Below are 21990 nucleotides of genomic sequence, written 5' to 3' on the forward strand. Positions count from 1 at the left end.
ATGTAAATAATGTTTTTCTTGGTTACGCTAAATGACCAATTAGATCTCGCCCTGTACGGGCGGTTTCGTGCGTTCTTAATTAACGATACGGGACTCTTAAAAAAAGCCAGGTTGCTGATACTTCAGCAGAGTCGTCTGTGTTCAATTTTGGTTACATTTTTTCTATGGGGATTTGAACCAATATCTCCCCGAGATCGTCGGCTTAGCTCCCGACAGCGTACCTCACCGATGCTGTCTGGGCTCTTCATTTTGAAGAGGAGAAATTGACTCCTGTTTTAGCTGACTTTTTACTTACTTCATTTTCCTGATATCTATCGGGTATGTACTTTAATGCTTATAATAACCTTCCTAGTAAAAAGAGAAAGGAGATATTTTATATCCTTGACAAAGTATTTGTACTGAAGAAATTATGCCGAGTACGTTTGTAGACGACTTTATTTTTGTATAAAGTGTCATCCACATGAAATGTCGAATATTATAAGCAAAACAATAGATCTTTGAAATTATTTACGTTGATTTATATGTCATTGCAGACAGCCTAGTATTTAAGCGATCTTCAGTTGTCGGTATTATGGAGAGTTTTCCGATGTATGCTATACTTGATAAGAAAACATTATTATTTGACCTTGACATTATGAAAGTCATTCTCTTCGAATTTCTTAAAGGCATATAGCCTGGTTTTACATGATGTACTTGTATTTTTTTGTTTAGAATTGCTGCTAAATGGACAATTCTTATTGTCATTATTATGAGATGTAAAATTATAACTTGTTACACGTTTTGAGGTCGTTTATCTGTGTTCGACGACGATGAGTGTATTAGGACACTGTTTGTTTTATTTTGATAATTGTCAGGTTCCACTGAGACCCTCACCATAGACGAGTTTTTGTCCTGCATGATATAGATGATTCGTCTAGACGAGTTTTCCACTCTCCGTTGTATACGGCAGGCCTAGCTACGTATTTCATCATTCAAAGTTCAGGTCGAACAACTAGCTCGAACTTTTGTAGACAAGTCAACTTCTCAACGCTTTGGCCTATTTTGGAATTTATATCCTATTTTATTACTTAATCAATTACTTTGTTATAAACTGATAGGGCTCCTATTTCATTGGATATTCGACATAACTTTATTTACTGTCTTCAATTATTGGATATATCATACAGGCATTCTTTGAGTTGTAAACACTCTGTAAATGTATCAAAGAAAACATTCGAATCATTTTAATTATAAATCGAAGTTATCGAACCGTAATTATTTTGTCAAGTGCTTATATTTTCTTGAATGATCACGTATAGCCAAAAAGTTCGGATGTTTGAGTCGCCGTGCTTGTTGTTGCTTGTTTAGTTTTTTCCTTCTCTTTTTTCCTATTCCGATTGATTGGTGTGTTTGATTTGTCTTTGTTTTTAAAAAGAAACATAACATTTTCTCCAACAAATTCACCAAAATACTCAGATCCGTCCCAACACCATATTTCCATGCTATTCAATGTTCATAAGATTGTAGGGTCTTTGTTTTGTTGTTGTTGTTGTTTTTGTGTTTTTAATAATTTTTATAACTGGGTCTGGAGGAAAGACCGCGCTATATTTCCATGTTATTCAACATTAATAGGATCGTGGGTCTTTTCTTTGTTTTTATTATTATTATTAATTCATTATTATTATTATTTTTCATTTGTTATTTGAAAGATCTGGGTCTGGATGAAAGACTACGCTATATATCCATGTTATTTAACAATAATAAGATATAATAGTGGGGGTCATTGTTTCTTGTTACCTCTTTAAAAAATGATTTGCAATTTTGAAATAAGTGGGTCTGGAGGAAAGACTACACTATATTTCCATGTTATTGAACATCAATAAGATGGTGGGGCCTTTGTTTAATGATTATTATTATATATCTTTTGTTGTGATTTGTTATTTAAAAATAACTGGGTCTTAAAGAAAAACTACGCTATATTTTCAAGTTATTCAACATCAATGAGATAGTGGGGTCTTTGTTAATATTGTTGTTTATGATATGCTATTTGAAATAGCCGGGGCTGGAACAAAGACTACACCATATTTCGAAGCACAACTGGGCGTTGTGGCGTGCGCCTGTAATCCAAGCTATGTGGGGAAGTTACAAATTGATGCAGAGGTTCGAGGTTTGAGCCCTGGTCACGTCTTTCGGATGGTGACGTTAAAGGTCGGTCCCAGACGTAAATAATCATATCTGATTGATACACGTCTGACAAAACTCAAATACACACACACACGCTTACTGGGCGTTGTGGCGTGCGCCTGTATTCCAAGCTATGTGGAGAAGTTACAAATTTATGCAAAGGTTCGAGCCCTGGTCACGTCTTTCGGATGGTGACGTTAAAGATCGGTCCCAGACATAAATAATCGTATCTGATTAATACACGTCTGACAAATCTCAAATACACACACACACACACTAGTAGAGTGGATAAGCCAAACAATTGTGCAAATTATGACTAAAGCATGAAACTTTCACAAGTATTAGTATATGCCGTAAGATTTATTTTAAAGATGGGAGGTAAATTTTAAAATGCCATTTTCGGCCATGGCAACGGATTAATTTCAAAAAAATGACATACATTCCCATGTAAATGGTAAATAAACATGATATAAATGACCAAAATGATACTTTTTAGGCTCCCAATTGAATACATATGAAATTTAGAAATATTCAAAATCACCAAGATGGTTCCTATTGGTCCGTTGCCATGGCAACGGCTTGTTTTTCCCCAGAAAAAAAAATTATTTAAAAAACGTTGTAGAATATGATTTATCTTTAATTTTCCCTCATTTTACAGTGTTAAACAAAGATATTTTGGTAGCTAAATGTATAATTTACATCTCAAGCCATTGCCATGGCAACCAAACAAAATCTGATTAACAAAAATAACATGGTTGACAAGACAATGGACAGGTGGAAAATACAATTGGAATTGACTTAATCTGTATGCCTAAGTTTTGACCCCCTCATTTGAACAAAAAATACAAAAATTGTTCTACAGGAGTTTTTTATAAAGATAAACAATTTTGTTGCCTTGGTAATGCTTGAATTAAACTTATACAAAATGTTGCAAAGGACCCGTTGCCATGGCAACAGCTTATTTCCCTCTAGAAAGTTTAAAATATTGAAAAAAAATGTAGAATAAATGTATGGTCATCTTTCCATTATCAATAATTTTAAAGTACTAATCGAGATATGTTTGTGACTAAATTTATAAACATAAAATCTTAAGCCATTACCATGGCAACCAGATAACATCTAATTAAAAAACAACAACAACATGGATTACAAGGTAATGGATAGGTGATGATACAATGAAAATTAACTTAATGTACATGCATAAGGTTTGACCTATACTCAATTGATTTAGGGGAAATAATACAGTAAGAGTTTTACATGAACTAATTAAAATAATACATATCCATGTTGCCTTGGTAATACTTGAATTCAAGTATTACCAAGACAACATCAATATTTATCATTCTAATTAGTTCATGCAGAACACTCACTGTATTATTTCCCCTAAATTAATTGAGTAGATCAAACGATTTTGAATATTTCTAAATTTCATATGTATTCAATTGGTAGCCTAAAAAGTATCATTTTGGTCATCTATATCATGTTTATTTACCATTTACATGGGAATGAATGTCATTTTTTAGAAATTTATCCGTTGCCATGGCAACGGCCGAAAATGGCATTTTAAAATTTACCTCCCATCTTTAAAATAAATCTTTACGGCATATACTAATACTTGTGAAAGTTTCATGCTTTAGTCAAAATTGGCACAATTGTTGTGATTTTTGGAGCTTATCCGCTCTACTACACACGGTAATTAATGTTGAAAATATTGCAGGGTCTGTTTTTGGTTTTTGTCATTACGTCAAACCCCCGTTTGGAGAAAGACCGCAGTTCAGATTGCAAACTGCGGTTCTATACCCCATTTTGCGTTTGTAAATCCCAAAATCATTTCCAAGCCCAGGGGGCCGTTTCATAAAGCTGCTCGTAAGTTAAGAGCGACTTTAAGAACGACTGGTGATCCTTTCTCGCGCGCTAGATCTTCGCCAATGGTGTGTCCCATTTACCGCAAGACAGGATCACCAGTCGCTCTTTATTTACGAACAGCTTTATGAAACACCCGCCTGATCAATCCCGCTAGGCCAGGTAATCCCCGCTGTCTCAATTTTACCTCCACAGGCCAGATTATGAGCGTTGAGCCAAGGACGAAATGATAAACAACAGCTGTGCTATTACGTAAGACTTCTCTGCCTGTAGTAGGACATTCGGAATGAAATTATTGTATTCGATATTTAATCACGTTTTCAAATGCATATTGTATTCAGAAATCCAATGTTAGTCCATTTTCAAGTTCGAACGAAGAAAATCGACCTCGAAATAAGGAAAGTAAGTGAATTAAAATGACGGCATGCTTTGCTCGGGCTGTTGTGTTATCTTCGGACCGAGGTCAAGAAACAGGTGTTTTGATACTTAAATTGCTTGCTTGGGGCAGTTATGGTTTGTCGTACTTGGAGAAGAGAATTGATTGAGGGAAACTGGGGTATAGTGTTTTCAAATGAAAGGTTTTCGTCATGGTTGTTGTTGTTGTTCTTTTGTTTTTGAATGATTTTTTTATAACTGGGTCTGGAGGAAAGACTATGCTATATTTACATTTTGTTCAACATTAATAAGATCATGGGGTCTTTGTTTTTTTATTATTATTATTTATTATTTGCTATTTGCTATTTGAAATATTTGGGTCTGGAGGAAAGACTACGCTAAATTTCTATGTTAGGCGTAAATATTCATATCTGAATGACACGCGCCTCTAAACCCAAGATAACAACAACAACAACGTTATTCAACATCAAGATTTTTTTTTAATTTTGGGATCTTTATTTGGAAGATTGTTTAAATGTTTTATATAACCGGATCTGGAGAAAAAAGACTGACTTTGCACTATACGAACACATTACTATATGGTTTTAGTTTAGAACAGATTCGCCAAACATCCCTACAAATTAATAACATTTGTGGGTAAAGTCATTATTACTTTTGTTGGCGATAAAAAATTATTACATAGGTGGGTAAAGTGCATTATTACATTTGTGGGTAAAGGGTTTTAGTTTTTAGTTTTAAGTAGCCGGGTCTAGGGTAAAGACTACCCTTGATTCCCAAAATACTCTGAGCGCATATATTCACAATACGCGCTGTATAAGTTAAAACAACAACAGAGACATTTATTCCACCAGTGTTGATTAACTGGGTCTGGAGAAAAGACTAAGCTCGATTTTTATCTTTATTGGCGCAAATATTCACCACTGAATGATACGCGCCGTATAAGCTAAAACAACAACATTTTATTCCACTGGAATATCATTATCGTATCTTCGTTTGGACTTATATTATAATTTTTTAAACAACCGGGTCTGGAAAACGACTTTGGACTTATATTATGATTTTTGAAACAACCAGGTCTGGAAAAAAAGACTGACTTATATTATCATCTTTTGATTTACTGGGTCTGGAAAAAAAACTTAGCACTTTGTGCTATATGAACGCATTATTATAGGTTTAATTATTATTTAGTTACCGGGTCTGGAGAAAAGACTACACTTGATTCTCAATTCACTCTTAGCGTATATATTCACAATACGGGCCGTATAAGTTAACGCAACAGCAAAGACATTTATTCCACCAGTTTTAATTAACTGGGTCTGGAGAAAAGACTAAGCTCGATTCTCATTATTATTCCACTGGAATATCATTATTGTATCTTAGTTTGGACTTATATTATAATTTTTTAAATAGCCGGGTCTGGAAAAAAAGACTTTGGAATTATGTTATATTTTTTTTCAACAACCGGGTCTGGAAAAAAGACTTTGTACTTTTGTGCTAAATCATGGACCTACATTACAATAGGTCCATATTATGAATGCATTTCTATAGGATTTTAGTTTAGAACGGATTCGCCAAAAATCGCTTCAAATTTATTACATTTGTGGGTAAAGTCATCATTACATTTGTGGGCGATCAAAAATTATTACATTTGTGGGTAAAGTGTTATTACATTTGTGGGCGTTATTACATTGGTGGGCGATTATTACATTTGTGAGTGTAACACCCCCCCCCCCGGCTTCTGCGGCCCCTGCAATATTGTGCTCACTCAACCATGAACTTACGTTATCAAAATTGTGTGTGGAGTGGCTAAATGATGTATAGTAAAACAGCATTGACACCATAAAATTCACCTAAAAACAACTTTTACCCAACTTTGTATTTTCCCAATCTGAAAAACGACTCTTGTGATATTCAAAAATGGTCATTTTTACTTCAATCTTTGATTTTTTTTTTGTTGCTTAATGAGTGATGTAAATCACCTACGAAATATCATGGCTCAAAATAATTCCGTTCAAAAGTTACAACAATTTGATTTAGGGGGACTCACTTTTTTGTGTATATATATATATATATATGATAAAATTTTAAGTAGCCGGGTCTAGAGTAAAGACTACCCTTGATTCCCAAAATACTCTGAGCGCATATATTCACAATACGCGCTGTATAAGTTAAAACAACAACAGAGACATTTATTCCACCAGTGTTGATTAACTGGGTCTGGAGAAAAGACTAAGCTCGATTTTTATTTTTATTGGCGCAAATATTCACCACTGAATGATACGCGCCGTACAAGCTAAAACAACAACATTTTATTCCACTGGAATATCATTATCGTATCTTCGTTTGGACTTATATTATAATTTTTTAAACAACCAGGTCTGGAAAAAAAGACTGACTTATATTATCATCTTGTGATTTACCGGGTCTGGAAAAAAGACTTAGCACTTTGTGCTATATGAACGCATTATTATAGGTTTAATTATTTTTTAGTTACCGGGTCTGAAGAAAAGACTACACTTGATTCTCAATTCACTCTTAACGTATATATTCACAATACGGGCCGTATAAGTTAACGCAACAGCAAAGACATTTATTCCACCAGTTTTAATTAACTGGGTCTGGAGAAAAGACTAAGCTCGATTCTCATTATTTTTCCACTGGGATATCATTATTGTATCTTAGTTTGGACTTATATTATAATTTTTTAAATAGCCGGGTCTGAAAAAAATGACTTTGAAATTATGTTATATTTTTTTTCAACAACCGGGTCTGGAAAAAAGACTTTGGACTTATATTATTTTAATTAACCGGGTCTGGAAAAAAGACTTTGTACTTTTGTGCTAAATCATGGACCTACATTACAATAGGTCCATATTATGAATGCATTTCTATAGGATTTTAGTTTAGAACGGATTCGCCAAAAATCGCTTCAAATTTATTACATTTGTGGGTAAAGTCATCATTACATTTGTGGGCGATCAAAAATTATTACATTTGTGGGTAAAGTGTTATTACATTTGTGGGCGTTATTACATTGGTGGGCGATTATTACATTTGTGAGTGTAACACCCCCCCCCCCCCGGCTTCTGCGGCCCCTGCAATATTGTGCTCACTCAACCATCAACTTACGTTATCAAAATTGTGTGTGGAGTGGCTAAATGATGTATAGTAAAACAGCATTGACACCATAAAATTCACCTTAAAACAACTTTTACCCAACTTTGTATTTTCCCAATCTGAAAAACGACTCTTGTGATATTCAAAAATTGTCATTTTTACTTCAATCTTTGATTTTTAGTTTTTGTTGCTTAATGAGTGTAGTAAATCACCTACGAAATATCATAGCTCAAAATAATTCCGTTCAAAAGTTACAACAATTTGATTTAGGGGGACTCACTTTTTTGTGTATATATATATATATATGATAAAATTCATTGCATAAAAAAAAACGATGGTGAATTAATATTTCGCTGGAAATGGAGAGGTCCACTTAGAAGCTGGATCGTAGACCCCTCGGATAACAATACTTATTCAGAATGAATTGCATATGAAATAAATACCTATGACAATGGCCACTCACATACACAAAAAACATAAGACGTGGGAATACACAGTGACCCAACAGAGCGAGGGAAGAATGGTATGATAGATTTTATTTCTTACGTTGTTCTCTTAAAACTTAATAAATCAACACGCATTCACTGACGATCAATATTTTTAAGGATTTGAGAATCATTCTTTTGAAAATGCCATCTCAAGTTTAACGCTTGATGAAAAAATCCTGATAATGGGCCTAAGATTAAATAAAAGATTTCTCAATTCAGCATATCCTTTGTAATTTCAATGAAATTAATCTTCACTTACAAACCGTGTTTTGAATACGTTTTGTCCTTGGCTTTTATTGAGACCCAATACTCAACTCAGTATCCATCGCCCACGCCCCCGCCCTTCCCAGTTCTATTATAACCTCCCCGCCCGCGCTTCAAAAAGATAGATCAAAACCATCGCTTTTTCAAAGCATGCCTGTTAAGAAAAGTTTGCTAACGGGATGCCAATTCTAAAAGCCTAAGGCCTTTATAATTCGCATTCCGTTATTAAACTTTTCTTAACAGGCATGCATTTGAAAAGCGATGCTTTTGATCTATCTTTTTGAAGCGCGGGCGGGGAGGTGGGGGTTTTATCTGATCTTATAATCCAAATTCAGCACGTTCTCTGTTCTTCCCTTTGGAATTTGCTGCCATAATTATAGGGGAACATGCTTATTTTGCTATCCCATCTCTTCATTTAACAAAAATAATGGTATATCTGATTTGAGTTGCAAACGTTGGACAAGCCCACCTTACCCCCCCCCCCCCCGTGAGTTTAAATGGCTTCAGCTTAGCTCCAGCTCATTGATTTCAGCTAATATTAATCCTCTTCGTTCACCGCCGGCCGCACGTGACTATGAATAGCCAATCAACAATGGCGTTCGTTGCTAGGGGCGGAGCTTAGAACAGCGCGAAGATTTCAGCTTGCTGAACGAGCAGAGTGTCAGAAAAGTTCGAACTGTCCGAAAAAAACACTCGCAGAAAAACTGCTTTTTCGACACTTTCCCGTTATCATTTTCGATTGATTTTTTGACAGAGTATACTTGAAACATTAAACATTCCTAAAATGTAAAAAAAAAAATTTCAACATTTTTGAAGATTTTTTGCATTTTACCCATTTTCTCAGTTTGGTATCGAGCGACTTCTGTCTGATTTAGACATGGCAAATCACATATGAATGCATTACTATAGGATTTTAGTTTAGAACGGATTCGCCAAAAATCGCTTCAAATTTATTACATTTGTGGGTAAAGTCATCATTACATTTGTGGGCGATCGAAAATTATTACATTAGTGGGTAAAGTGTTATTACATTTGTGGGCGTTATTACATTTGTGGGTAAAGTGTTATTACATTTGTGGGCGTTATTACATTGGTGGGCGATTATTACATTTGTGAGTGTAACACCCCCCCCCCGGCTTCTGCGGCCCCTGCAATATTGTGCTCACTCAACCATCAACTTACGTTATCAAAATTGTGTGTGGAGTGGCTAAATGATGTATAGTAAAACAGCATTAACACCATAAAATTCACCTAAAAACAACTTTTACCCAACTTTGTATTTCCCCAATCTGAAAAACGACTCTTGTGATATTCAAAAATGGTCATTTTTACTTCAATCTTTGATTTTTTTGTTGTTGCTTAATGAGTGTAGTAAATCACCTACGAAATATCATAGCTCAAAATAATTCCGTTCAAAAGTTACAACAATTTGATTTAGGGGGGGACTCACTTTTTTGTATATATATATATATATATATATATATATATATATATATATATATATATACTTATATAAGCATCTTGGTTTTCCACGTATTGGCAATAATAATAATAAGACATCAGAAATGCGAAACAAATTCACGAGTAATGCAGTTTTTGCAATGCCAACAATTAAGTTCTTTTATCCACTCTCCAAATTTTCGGTAGACATCTACCTTCTTCAGGGAAGAAAGCGGCCTTAACAAAGCTTGGCTTAACGCATTCACAGTCTATAGATAATAATATCTTTCTCCTCTTTGCCATAACTTCCTTAATTCAGCTATCTTGTTTATTATGATCTCTCTGTGTAATGTGCAGCGTGCGCGGTCTCAGCTAGACACTCTTATTATTACGAAATCTTTTTATTAAATCATACTCTTTTATTATTACGTAACTTACGTCATTAATGATCTTTTACCCAAAAGCGCGCACTATACATTCATAATAATAATAATAATAATAATAATAATAATATATGTGATTTTTAATGCGCCAAATCCACTCGGCAGAGTGCCCAAGGCGCAGTGAAAGAAGAAAGAAAGAAAAAAATAGAAAAAATACAAATATAATAGTAATAGATTCAGGAACAATTAAGAGTAAGAGGCATTGAATAGACAAGTCTTGAGGTAACGTTTAAATATATCGATGGACGTGCATTCACGGATTGTCAGGGGATCGTTCCAGAGAACAGGGCCCGAACCCCCCATGTCTTAACGGATTTAGGAATAACTAGGGAAACAGAGTTGGATGAACGTAGGGACCTGACTGGAGTGTATTTGCTGATTAGATTAATATTGTACTGTGGAGCAGAGCCATTTCATAACAGCATTTTGATAGTAGTGGTTACCCTAGTTCGCTGAGATCGCGCACGCTTTAAAACAACTGTCATTCAAACTTGTCACAATTCACGAATCTTCCCTGAAGAAGGTAGATGTCTACCGAAAATGTGTAGAGTGAATAAAAGAATTTAATTGTTGGCAGTGGCGTACCTAGGATTTTCCACAGGGGGGGCAAAATCGTCCGCCAAAAAATTTGACAAGCCAAAAAAAAAAAAAAAAAAAAAGTCTTCAAGCTCGTCAGGGGAGGCAAAAAAGGTCTTCAACCTCGTCAGGGGGGGGGGGGGCAAAACAGGTTTTTCAAGCTCGTCAGGGGGGCAAAAAAGGTTTTTCAAGCTCGTCAAGGGAGGCATGTATACGTTTTTTTCATTGGTTGTGACTCGTCGGGGGGGGGGGCAGACCCGGGGGGGGGGGGGCACTCGACCAAAAAAGTGGTAGGGGTGTGCCGCGGGCGAGACAAAAAACGGGGGCCTTGGAGCGGGCTGATTGTAAAAAGGAGGGTCCTCGGAACGGGCTTCGGAACTACAAATGTTTGTGAAAACGGGGGTCCTTGGAACGGGTCGCCTGCGTGCGAGTGCGTATGCAACCCTATGGAACGTACTTGCAGCATGCTCGGTGGCACGACTGACGGGCGCACTAGCGCAGAGGCGATGGTCGGACAGCGAGCTGCGGCCGCTTTTCACCAAAATTGCGACCGGAACGGTGTAACGGAAAATATGCGAAGCCCTGGAGCGGATTTTTTTTTTCTTTTTTCTCGAGAAGAAGAAAGTGCTATGCTCTGGAGCGGCTTTCTTTGTTCTTTTTCTCAATAAGACAAAAATGCTATGCCTCGGAACGTAAATTTGAGTGTAAAAATGGGGGTCCCCTCCGCGGCACATACCCACTATGCATTATATACTGAGTGCCCCCCCGGGGGGGCAGACTGCCTCCCCTGCCCCCCCCGTAGGTACGCTAGTGATTGTTGGCATTGCAAAAACTGCATTACTCGTGAATTTGTTTCGCATTCTGATGTCTTATATACTTATATATATATATACTTATATTTATATCTATATAAGAATCAAATCAAACCTTTTTAGAAGCAAGATTACCAAGGCTTCAAGCTTTGGTAATCTATCATTGATGTCTTTTGATAAGCGGGGAAACAAGGGGATCGAGTTACAGTTATGCATAGGCCGATGCATGGGTGGGCAAAGCGGCCGCGTCCCCCTACTGGCGGCGCAAAGAAAAAGGGAGGAAGAAATAGGGGGAAGGAAATGAAGCTTGATCCGTCCCTGGCCATGGTTAAAAAAAAACTTACAGAATATCCTGACATCTGTAAAGTTGTGTATGAGGTACCCCTTGTAGTTTGCAACTCTGCAGATGTATCGACCTTGCTCTTCCATACTAATTTCTTTGATGACCAAAGACCGATTCTCATTCATCTCCATTACCTCACATGGCCTTTGACGTTCACATTTTCCGAAGACGTCATCAGATGGAATCCATGATACGAGGTTTGGTGCATTTCTTGGGTCGTCACCTTTCTTCCAGTAGACAGCCAATGGTGAACCTCTAAACCGACATGTCAAGACTGCACTGTCTCCTATTCTTACATCTTTGTGTAACTCAGTATAGACAACATCATCAGGAACATCACCTTGTATCCCTGAATGACACAAATAATGTTATTCACAACAATAGAACACACACGTATTTGAAATATTCAGAGTCTTGTCCGATTTCATTCTATTCATCAAAGCATACATAAATATTTCATAATTCTATAAATATTTTTTATTAGAAGGTTGAAATAAAAAAATATAGGGAACTTATTTCAGTTATATCTGAAGTGTTGAAATTGAAATACCAAATACGAAATACAAAAGTGTCATTTCCCAAACACTGACCCAATTTACTTTCCAGTTGATATTTCATTCCAAATTTCCACAATGTCAAGTAATTTCAATGCTATACTTTAATTTCCTTTAATTATCTGTGTTATTGTTTGACATTTTCATCAGGCTTTTAAATAAATGGTAATTCGGCCGAAGCCACAATGATTTACCATATCAAAATACTATACAATAGTAGCTGCTAATAGGATTTATGGAATGAGGACATTCAAATCATTTTGGAAAATCCAGATCTTGGTTAGTATATGAAGAGCTCACTTGCAAAAGGGGTTAGGTCCATTTTTCATCAAATTTGATTTTATGTCTCAATGTATAAGACAAGTTGAAATTCCTAATAAAATGTGAACTAAAATGGCAAAGAAAAATCACTTTTTTCATAAGAGGTTAGATCCATTTCAATTTAGTTGCAAAAGGGGTTAGGTCCACACAGAATTCTTTTGGAAAAGAATATCTTTAAAAATATGATTTTTCTTATGCCCAATTACTGTACTTATGGTAGGGTATCATGAAAATTCAGTTTCGCATAATAATATTGCAATATGGGAGATTTAAAAAAAATTATTTTCTTGGAGTGGACCTAACCCCTTTTGCAACTAAACTCTTCTGAAGAACTCATTTTTCAAAAGGGGTTAGGTCCATTTTTTCTAAATTTTATTGTTTTCTGTCTCTAAGCCTCTAAATTTTGGTCACTCTGATGATACCAAAGAAAATTTGAAATTCAAATGAAAACGTGAATGAAAGTGGCAAAGAAAAATCACCTTTTTTTATAAAAAAGAGACTGGATTCATTTCAGTTTACTTGCAAAAGGGGTTAGGTCCACAATGATAGTTTTTAATAAAATATATAGAAAAAAAATTTAAGACAGGTAGATTTCTTTACTACTCAATTATATGTTCACATGATAGAGTAGTACATGCACATCATGGCAATTTAGTTTCTCATAAGAATATTGCAATAAGTGAGAATAAAAATATACGGTTTTTCTCGGAATGGTTAAAAGTGGACCTAACCCCTTTTGCAACTAAACTCTTTATATGTTAATCATGGGCGGAAATCCCAGGGGGGACAGGGGGGACGTGTCCCCCCTACTCAAAATAGTAGGGGGGACACAATATCAAATGTCCCCCCTACTATTTTTTGTCTTTTATGATGGTAAGAAATTTATCATTCTAAATCGAAATAAAACATGTATTTTGGGACGAGTTGGGACGAGATGACCGTACTTTTGGGATGATAACCTTTTTTTTTTTGCTTGTGAAATGTTCCCTCCCCTTGTCCCCATATAGGCGGATCCAGGGGGCCGAGGCCCCCCCCCCCCCCCCCCTCTATTGGCGGAGCAAAAAAAAGAAAAAAAGGGAAAGAAAGAAGGAAAAAGGAAAAAAGGAGGGAAAAGAGAGGAGAAAAAGAAAAGAAGGACGACGAGTGCATAAAATAAGATGAGGGGAAGACTTGGAAAATAAAAATAATCTTTCGTGCCACTATATAAAATTTTCGCTCGCGCTTCGCGCTCGCATTGCCTGTTAGGTGATTTACATATCTTGTTCAATATGGAGCTCAAATATCAAGTTTGGAAGTCAATATACAAAACATATTTCACCTCGGAAATCGAACTTTCATTATTTTGTGTGATTTACAAATTGATTTTTAAAAAGTGCTCTTTAAAAATGTCAAATTCAAATTCAAATTCAAATTCAAATTCATTTATTTCACTTCCATCAAACAAAAACAAATTGTATACCATATATAAAACATAAATATTTGTATCCGTTGCAAACAAAATTAATTATACATATGTAGTGAAAAAAAAAAAAAAAAAAACACTTAGACGATTTGGGCAACACATTGTAGGTTTTAAATATATATACTATTTTTCAATATAAATTAAATTAAGATGGAAATGGAGGGACCCACTAAAAAGCAATGCTTGTACAATGTGGGCCCCTCAAGAAATAGATAACACAACAAATAACAAAATGACAAAGTATAAATACAGATAATCAAATGAGAAAAGAATGAATAAATAAGAGGGAAATACTCACAAAATAAATACAAAGTAATAAAAAATATACAGTTTGGTGAAGGACAAAACAACCCGTCCTAAAAATATCTACCCTTCCCACCCCCCCCCCCAGAAAAACTTGAGAAGAAAAAAAAAAAAAAAGGGAAAAAGGGGGAGAATGCCCTGAGAAGATGGATGGGTGCTGCTGTACGTAGATAGAACACATGCCGTCGTGGACTCAAGCAAACTGGATTCAATGATGTGTATAAGAGGAGAAAAAATATATAAAATAACCTGGAAAGAATATAATGCACGAAAAATGTGATTGATGCCGTTAAACAAATAACCGGTAGGAAGGCGGATAAGCGGACTGGAGAGGAGAAAATAGAGGAGAGGATAGACACAATAATGAGCACATCTGAGAAGGACTTGTGTCAGATTTTTTTAATAAAAAAAGGATAATAATTTTATGTTTTAATTTTAGTTTAAAGTAATAATGATGATGACTTGACATAATAATGATGATGACTTGACAGAAATGATGAATTAAAATTAATTTGGGAGTATATTATAAGGTTTTAATAGAGATAATTTGAATTTAGTCTTAAAAGAGTTCAAAGATTTTGCATTTGTTATATCATTATGAAGTGAGTTCCATAACTTCGGTCCATCGTATATAAATGTGTTCTGAGCCCGCAAAGTTCTTAAAAGTGGTAAATGAAATTCACCCAATCGCCTTGTTGGATAGTTGTGAATGGATTGATTTTTTGGAAACATTGAATTGAATACATTTGGGAGGTTGTTGTTGTTATAGTTATACATAAATTGACCGAGATTAAACAAATATAAGTCCTTAATTTTCAATATTCTATGTTAAAAAAATAATGGGTCAGTATGAGACAAATATGCCGTGTGACATATAATACGTAGAGACTTCTTTTGTAATAGGAGTAATTTGTCTAAGAGTGTTTGTTGTGTGTTACCCCACGCTAAAATTCCATAATTTAAATAAGGCAATATAAGGGATGAATATAATGTAAGCAGGGACGATAATGGTAAACACAATTTAAGCTTGTTAATTATACCAATGTTGCGTGAAATAGTTTTACATATGTTATCTATGTGAAATTTCCATGAGAGCTTATTATCGACTGTTATTCCAAGAAACTTAATATGGGATACATTTTCCAAGGGAGTTCCATCCAAAATAATATCAACAGGAAGTGTATTTATGGAGTTGCTAAACAACATGTATTTTGTTTTTTGAAGATTTAGTGACAATTTATTTGCTCTTATCCATTCGGTAACATTTTCTAGTTCAGAGTTGATTATATTAGCAAGGTGAAGAGGATTTTTATGTGAAAAAAATAAGTTAGAGTCGTCCGCAAAGAGAATGAAAGAAAGAACGTCTGATGATCTACAAAAATCATTAATATAAACTATAAACAAAATCGGGCCTAAGATACTACCCTGGGGAACTCCACAATTATTTTTTTTCATTTGAGAATTGCAACCGTTTAAAAAGACATATTGCTTCCTATTCAAGAGGTAGCTCCTGAACCACTCCAAGGCCTTCCCACGCACTCCATAATGATGTAATTTGTTAAGTAAAATATCATGATTAATGGTGTCGAAGGCCTTGGAGAAGTCCAGGAACAAACCAATTAAATGAGAAGATTTATCGATTGAATGTGCCGCTTTTTCAATGAAACTCAATAAAGCATGTGTGGTGCTATGCTTTTCCCTAAATCCAAATTGGGAATTTGAAAGAATATTATTTGATTTGAAAAAATTTACAGTTCTTTTATAAATAATCTTTTCAAGTATTTTCGACAATGTAGATAACAAAGAAATAGGGCGATAATTATTAACATCTAATTTATCACCCTTTTTAAACAAGGGAATGACTTTTGCAATTTTCATGCTCTCGGGGACAATGCCGTTAAGAAGTGACAGATTGAAAATATGAGTTAGGGGATCCGCAATTGACGATATTACCCCCTTAAGAAGAAAATTATTGATGTCATCATGTCCTGTACTTTTTTTAGAACTAAAATCAGAGACAATATTAATTATCTCCTGATTATAAGTTGGAGCGAGAAACATTGAACTAGAATTTGGTGGGCCTAAAAATTCAGAAAAGTGTTTTGTTGCGGGAGGAATATTACTTGCAAGATTTTCCCCAATTGAAGAAAAATGATTATTCAGGATACTACAAATTTGGTGGGAATCTTCAAAAATAACATCGCCAGATCTAATTTTTGTAATATTAGATTTGTTATTTGATATATTCATTGCTTGTTTTAAAACTTTCCAAGTATTTTGCATATCACGCTTGTAAAGTTGTAACTGGTTAGTAAAATATCTTTTCTTTTCTAAACGTATAATTTTTGTCAATGTATTTTTGTAAGAAGTATATTTAAGTTTGGATTGCTCAGAGCGTTTCATTTTATGTTTATAATACAAATTATTCTTCCTATTTATCGAACGCAAGAGCGATTTGGAAATCCATGGGAGCTTCGGTGATTTTTTGTAGTTAGATGTCTTATCTCTAAGTTTTGGAATATGAGTGTCAAAGTGTAAATTAAAAATGTTCATAAAATTTTCAAAGGACAAGTTTACGTCATTATTATCAAAGACACAAGACCAATCAACATCGTCTAAACTAGCACCCAGACGAGCTATATTTTCGTGTGTTATTCTTCGTTTTAATGGACGGCTATATATGTTATTGAATCTGTCTTTTAAAGAGAAATTAGTCGAGACAGGGAAGTGATCAGTGATATCAGAGAGTAATATGAAGGAATCGGGTGGGGGAAGAACGTTACAGAAAATATTATCAATAAGAGAAGCGGATTCATTGACTATGCGTGTGGGTTTAGATATTAAAGGTAAGTAAGAAGCGGATAAAAATGTTTCCAAAAAATCTTGTGTGACATTATTTTGTTTTAATAAATCAATATTAAAATCGCCCATTATAAAGCAATTTTTATTATCAAAAATTGGATTTTTAACTAAGTCTGAGAGATGATCTAAAAATGATTTAATATTCGAACTCGGAGGCCTGTATATAACACCTATGATAATGTTTTTGCTGTTAGGGATAGTAATTTCAATAAAAAGAGATTCAATTGTATCAGTCATGCTGTTAAGTTCGTCTCGAACTACATAATCATAGGATTGTGAAACATATAACGCAACGCCCCCACCCATCCTATTTTGTCTGTTGTTAGTTTTATGGTCTGAATAATTTTATCAACATTTGCTGCTTGCGCTGCGTGCTCGCAAATTTTGATTTACCAGGTACCTATTATTTTCGTGTATTCCATAAAGTTTTCAAAATATCCCTTTTCAGGTCTGATTGTCAAGACGTATCAGCTAGCGCTGCACGCTGGCATTTTGATTGGCGAGTTATGTATGTTTAAATATTGATTATACAACAAACTACTTAAAGGACAAGTCCACCCCAACAAAAACTTGATTTGAATAAAAAGAGAAAAATTCAAGAAGCATAACGCTGAAAATTTCATCAAAATCGGATGTAAAATAAGAAAGTTATGACATTTTAAAATTTCGCTTCATTTCACAAAACAGTTATATGCACATCCAGGTCGGTATGCAAATGAGGGAACTGATGACATCACTCACTCACTATTTCTTTTGTATTTTATTATATGAAATATGAAATATTTGGATTTTCTCGTCATTGTCATGTGAAATGAAGTTTCATTCCTCCCTGAACACATGGAATTCCATTAATTTAACATTTTGTAGTTCAGGCAAGGAGGTCATAATTGTCAAATTCGTAAAAATTGAAATATTGTATAATTCAAACAATAAAAAACAAAAGAAATAGTGAGTGAGTGACATCATCGACTCTCTCATTTGGATGTAACTGACTCGTTCATATAACTATTTTGTGAAAAATAAGCGAAACTTTGAAATGTCATAACTTTCTTATTTTACACCCGATTTTGATGAAATTTTCAGCTTTATGCTTGTTTGATTTTTCTCTTTTTATTCAAATCAAGTTTTTGTTGGGGTGGACTTGTCCTTTAAAATCCCCTTTTCATGACAGTTTATCAAAAATTTTAGCTCGCGATTTGCGCTCGCATTAATGGTTAAAAATATATTAACTGATACATCCTATTCATAATTACAAAATGAAATGTCCAGTTTTTATGCCATAATTTCATCAGATTTCGCGCCCTCATTAGGCATTAATAAATATGATATTAAAATTAAATTGTCCCTTTAGTTTCATCTCGCGCTTAGCAAGAGGAATAGGAAGATAGTCATCATTTTCATGACATGTCGTAAGGATGTCCCAGTCCTATGTCAAAACTCAAAGTAATAATAATTAAAATTTTAGCTCTTTTTTTAAGTGCGATCCATATCCATCTTACAATTTTCATGCAAAGTGCTTGAAATATAAAGCTGTAATCGACTTTTTTTCAGATCGGAATATCAAAGTTTCATGATTTTCATGATTAAAGATGTATTTAGAATGCCTAGATTCTAGGTCTAAATATGAAACACTCGCGCGCATGTTTATTCAAATACTCAACTTGTTCTCTATTTAAATCATTATCCAGTTTCAGACCAAAATATCAACATTTTTCTGCTCGCGCTTTGTGCTCGCATTATTAATGTAGGAAGACCCCCTATTACTCATCCTATTCATGATTTACAAAACATTGATTTTGATTGATTGATTTTAGTTAAACACGGTAAAAAGCCCTCGATCAGCCTATGGCTGTTTACAAAACATGAACAGAGTGGCCCATTTTTAGGTCTAAATCTCGAAAAAAATTCTGCTCGCGCTTCGCGCTCGCATCAATTGTTGAATTATATAGCTATTCTGTTCACGATTACAAAAGTTGATTAAAATTGTCCATTCTTTCTTTAGAAATTTTCAAAGATTTTCAGCTCGCGCTTTGCGCTCGCATTTTTTGATTGTTGAAATATTTAATGCCTTCATGGCTAAGTGCAAGCAGTCCTTAACAGGTACCTTTTCAACAGGTACCAGTTCAAAACGTATATAAAAATTTCTGCTCGCGCTTTGCGCTCGCATTATCATCAATACTCATCCTTTTCATGATTTACAAAACATAAATAGAGTGTCTCGTTCAGTAAATATTATAGGACTAAATCTCGAAATTACCTATTCTGCTTGAGTTACAAAAAGTGCTTAGAATTTCCATTCTTTAGGTGAAAATGTCAAAAAAAATTGTTAAAAGCTAACTGCACGCAGTCTTTAACATGTATCTTTTCCATCAGTTCATTTCTACTCGCGCTTTGCGTTCGTAGTAATTATTAAGTTGCATACACATTTTTTTCAGGATAACAAACATTGCCCAGAATGTTCAAATTTTAGGAAAAAATACATAAAATTTCCTAAAAATTAGCTCGCGCTCGCATCATATAAATAAGGATTATGATATTATATATGAATTTATAAGAATAAAGCTAAGAAGTGACTAATGAGGACTACCCCTTTACAGAAACAAACACAAATCATCTTCGAGCTGCCGATCGGGGAAAAAATGGCTGAAACAAATTTCCGCCCCCCTCCCTATTGGCGAAGGCTGGATCCGCCCCTGTGCCCCCCCTACCTTTTGGGAGAGATTTCCGCCCCTGATGTTAATACCACAATCTAATGCCCATGCCAAATTATCAGTGACACTCGATTAAGCTTGTGTGCACATTTCATAGAATTGGTTCTCATTTCAAAAACTTAACCTTCAAAATATGTGTGGTTGACAACGCTGCTGCCCTCCGAGAAGTGGCAACTTGTCTCACTTCTGCTATGCAGGCGAGACAACAGTTTTCTTACCCTTGATACAGTAGAAAGCATGAATATAACCATTATCAAACACTATTAAAGAAACTTTTTAATATATGCATAATCATACACTACTAAAGTACATTTTTTTCATAGCTTGTCCAAAACCTTTACTACCTACCTGTAAAGAACACAAAGGAGCAAACGTTCAAAACATATAATATCCTGAGAACCAGTTTTCTTTTTGGAACCGCCATCTTCAGCTACGCCCCATGGTGTGTCGTGTAACAGACATGTATCTACAGTATAAAGCTGCATTTCAGTTGCAACAGTGCATGAATACACATATATCAATGTTTACATTATGATTAATGAGATATGCCACATATCTACAACCATAAATCTATTTTAATTGCAGATTTCAAACGAACTTTGATAAAGTTAATGATTGCCTGTTTGACACGTCACCAGATATACAGTGCGTACAAAAAGAGTTCACACCTAGAAATCATCCTGTAAAATTATATATTTGAAACATTCTGAAGTTTTTTCCACATTTAAACATTGGTACAGATATCTTTAAGCAAATGTTGATAAATTAACTGTCAAAACAAATTCCGCTTGAGTGGGCATCACTTGCTTTTGAAAAGTTTGTGAAAAATGTGCTTTGCACAGAACTCAGAAAAATAAATAAAAGTAGATTGCTCATCATGAACACATGGAATCTAGCTACGAAGATTGATAAGATATATTTTACAATTTCTTTGCCCAAAACACTTCATAGATCGCCATTGCACCCCCATCCCCCCACCCCCCCCCCCCCCATCAAGGCCATCGTGATGATATGTGCTATAAAATGAGCATGTCATTGTCTAGGCATGATTTTCCATCTGTTAATCCTAATCAAGCTGGGGTAAAGTGTGGAGAAACAAGTATTAAATGAAATATGAAATGTAAACCCACTTCAAATGAGGAAAACTTTATGAAGAAATGCTGGAGATGTCTGAAACATTCAGTTATGTTCTCAGATGAAGCTGGCACAAAGAAGGGTAAATGTTGAACTTGCCGAGGGTTAAAATGTTAATTTTGGTGGCAAAGTTGTTTAAAAAGGTTAAAATGTATCTATTTTATTTCAACAGGCTAGCAATATAAAAGAAATGTATCGCACGGTCAGTTTGTTTTCGCATTTTTCCTTGACTCATCGTAAAAATGAGCATTTCTGCACAAACCAATTTCTCACGTGTGAAATTTACAAAAAATGGAGTGCTCACTCAAGTGTAACATTCTGTCAAAATTTTTACTTTCATTCAATAGTTGACACCCATACCCAAGAATATAATTATGTGGAAAAAAATTACCCCCATGTTGTTTATTTTTCTATTCCCAGGACTTTTTCATAGTGTATAAACTTTTGTATTGATACATACGCACTGTATATCTGACAACTGAGCTCAAGCACATTAATGTGAATGAATGCCAGAAAGTTCTCTACATACATGTACATTGTGCATCTTCGTCATTTCAAATACACAATATTTTTTCCCCATTGAGAAGGAAGACGCCCCTTTTACCAAATGGTATCAGCTCGCATTCTGTGCTTTCATCTTGTTGTTTAAAAAGATATGATTACTGTTCAGGATTTACAATGTAATTCACTGTAAAAAATAATTTAAACAAATGTGAATCGCACAGCAGTTGTTTAAAC

At 34.8% G+C, this 21990-nt stretch overlaps 1 protein-coding gene across 2 annotated transcripts in view; it reads right to left on the bottom strand.

Annotated features, from left to right (window-relative positions):
• LOC135155127 (uncharacterized) overlaps positions 1 to 20599 on the bottom strand; it is a 93116-nt gene extending 72517 nt beyond the window's left edge. Inside the window, exons 1-2 of one of the 2 annotated variants that reach the window (XM_064103855.1) lie at positions 20467 to 20564; positions 11907 to 12254 (exon numbers count right to left, since the gene is read on the bottom strand). In XM_064103855.1, the coding sequence (XP_063959925.1) occupies positions 11907 to 12254; positions 20467 to 20542 (424 nt within the window). In that variant the 5' untranslated portion in view covers positions 20543 to 20564. Of the gene's footprint in view, positions 1 to 11906; positions 12255 to 20466 lie in introns of both variants that reach the window. The other variant, XM_064103854.1, reaches the window with a different exon arrangement.
• Positions 20600 to 21990: the final 1391 nt, after the last annotated feature.

This window comes from Lytechinus pictus, chromosome 8, assembly GCF_037042905.1.
Source record: "Lytechinus pictus isolate F3 Inbred chromosome 8, Lp3.0, whole genome shotgun sequence".
NCBI lineage: Eukaryota > Metazoa > Echinodermata > Echinoidea > Temnopleuroida > Toxopneustidae > Lytechinus > Lytechinus pictus.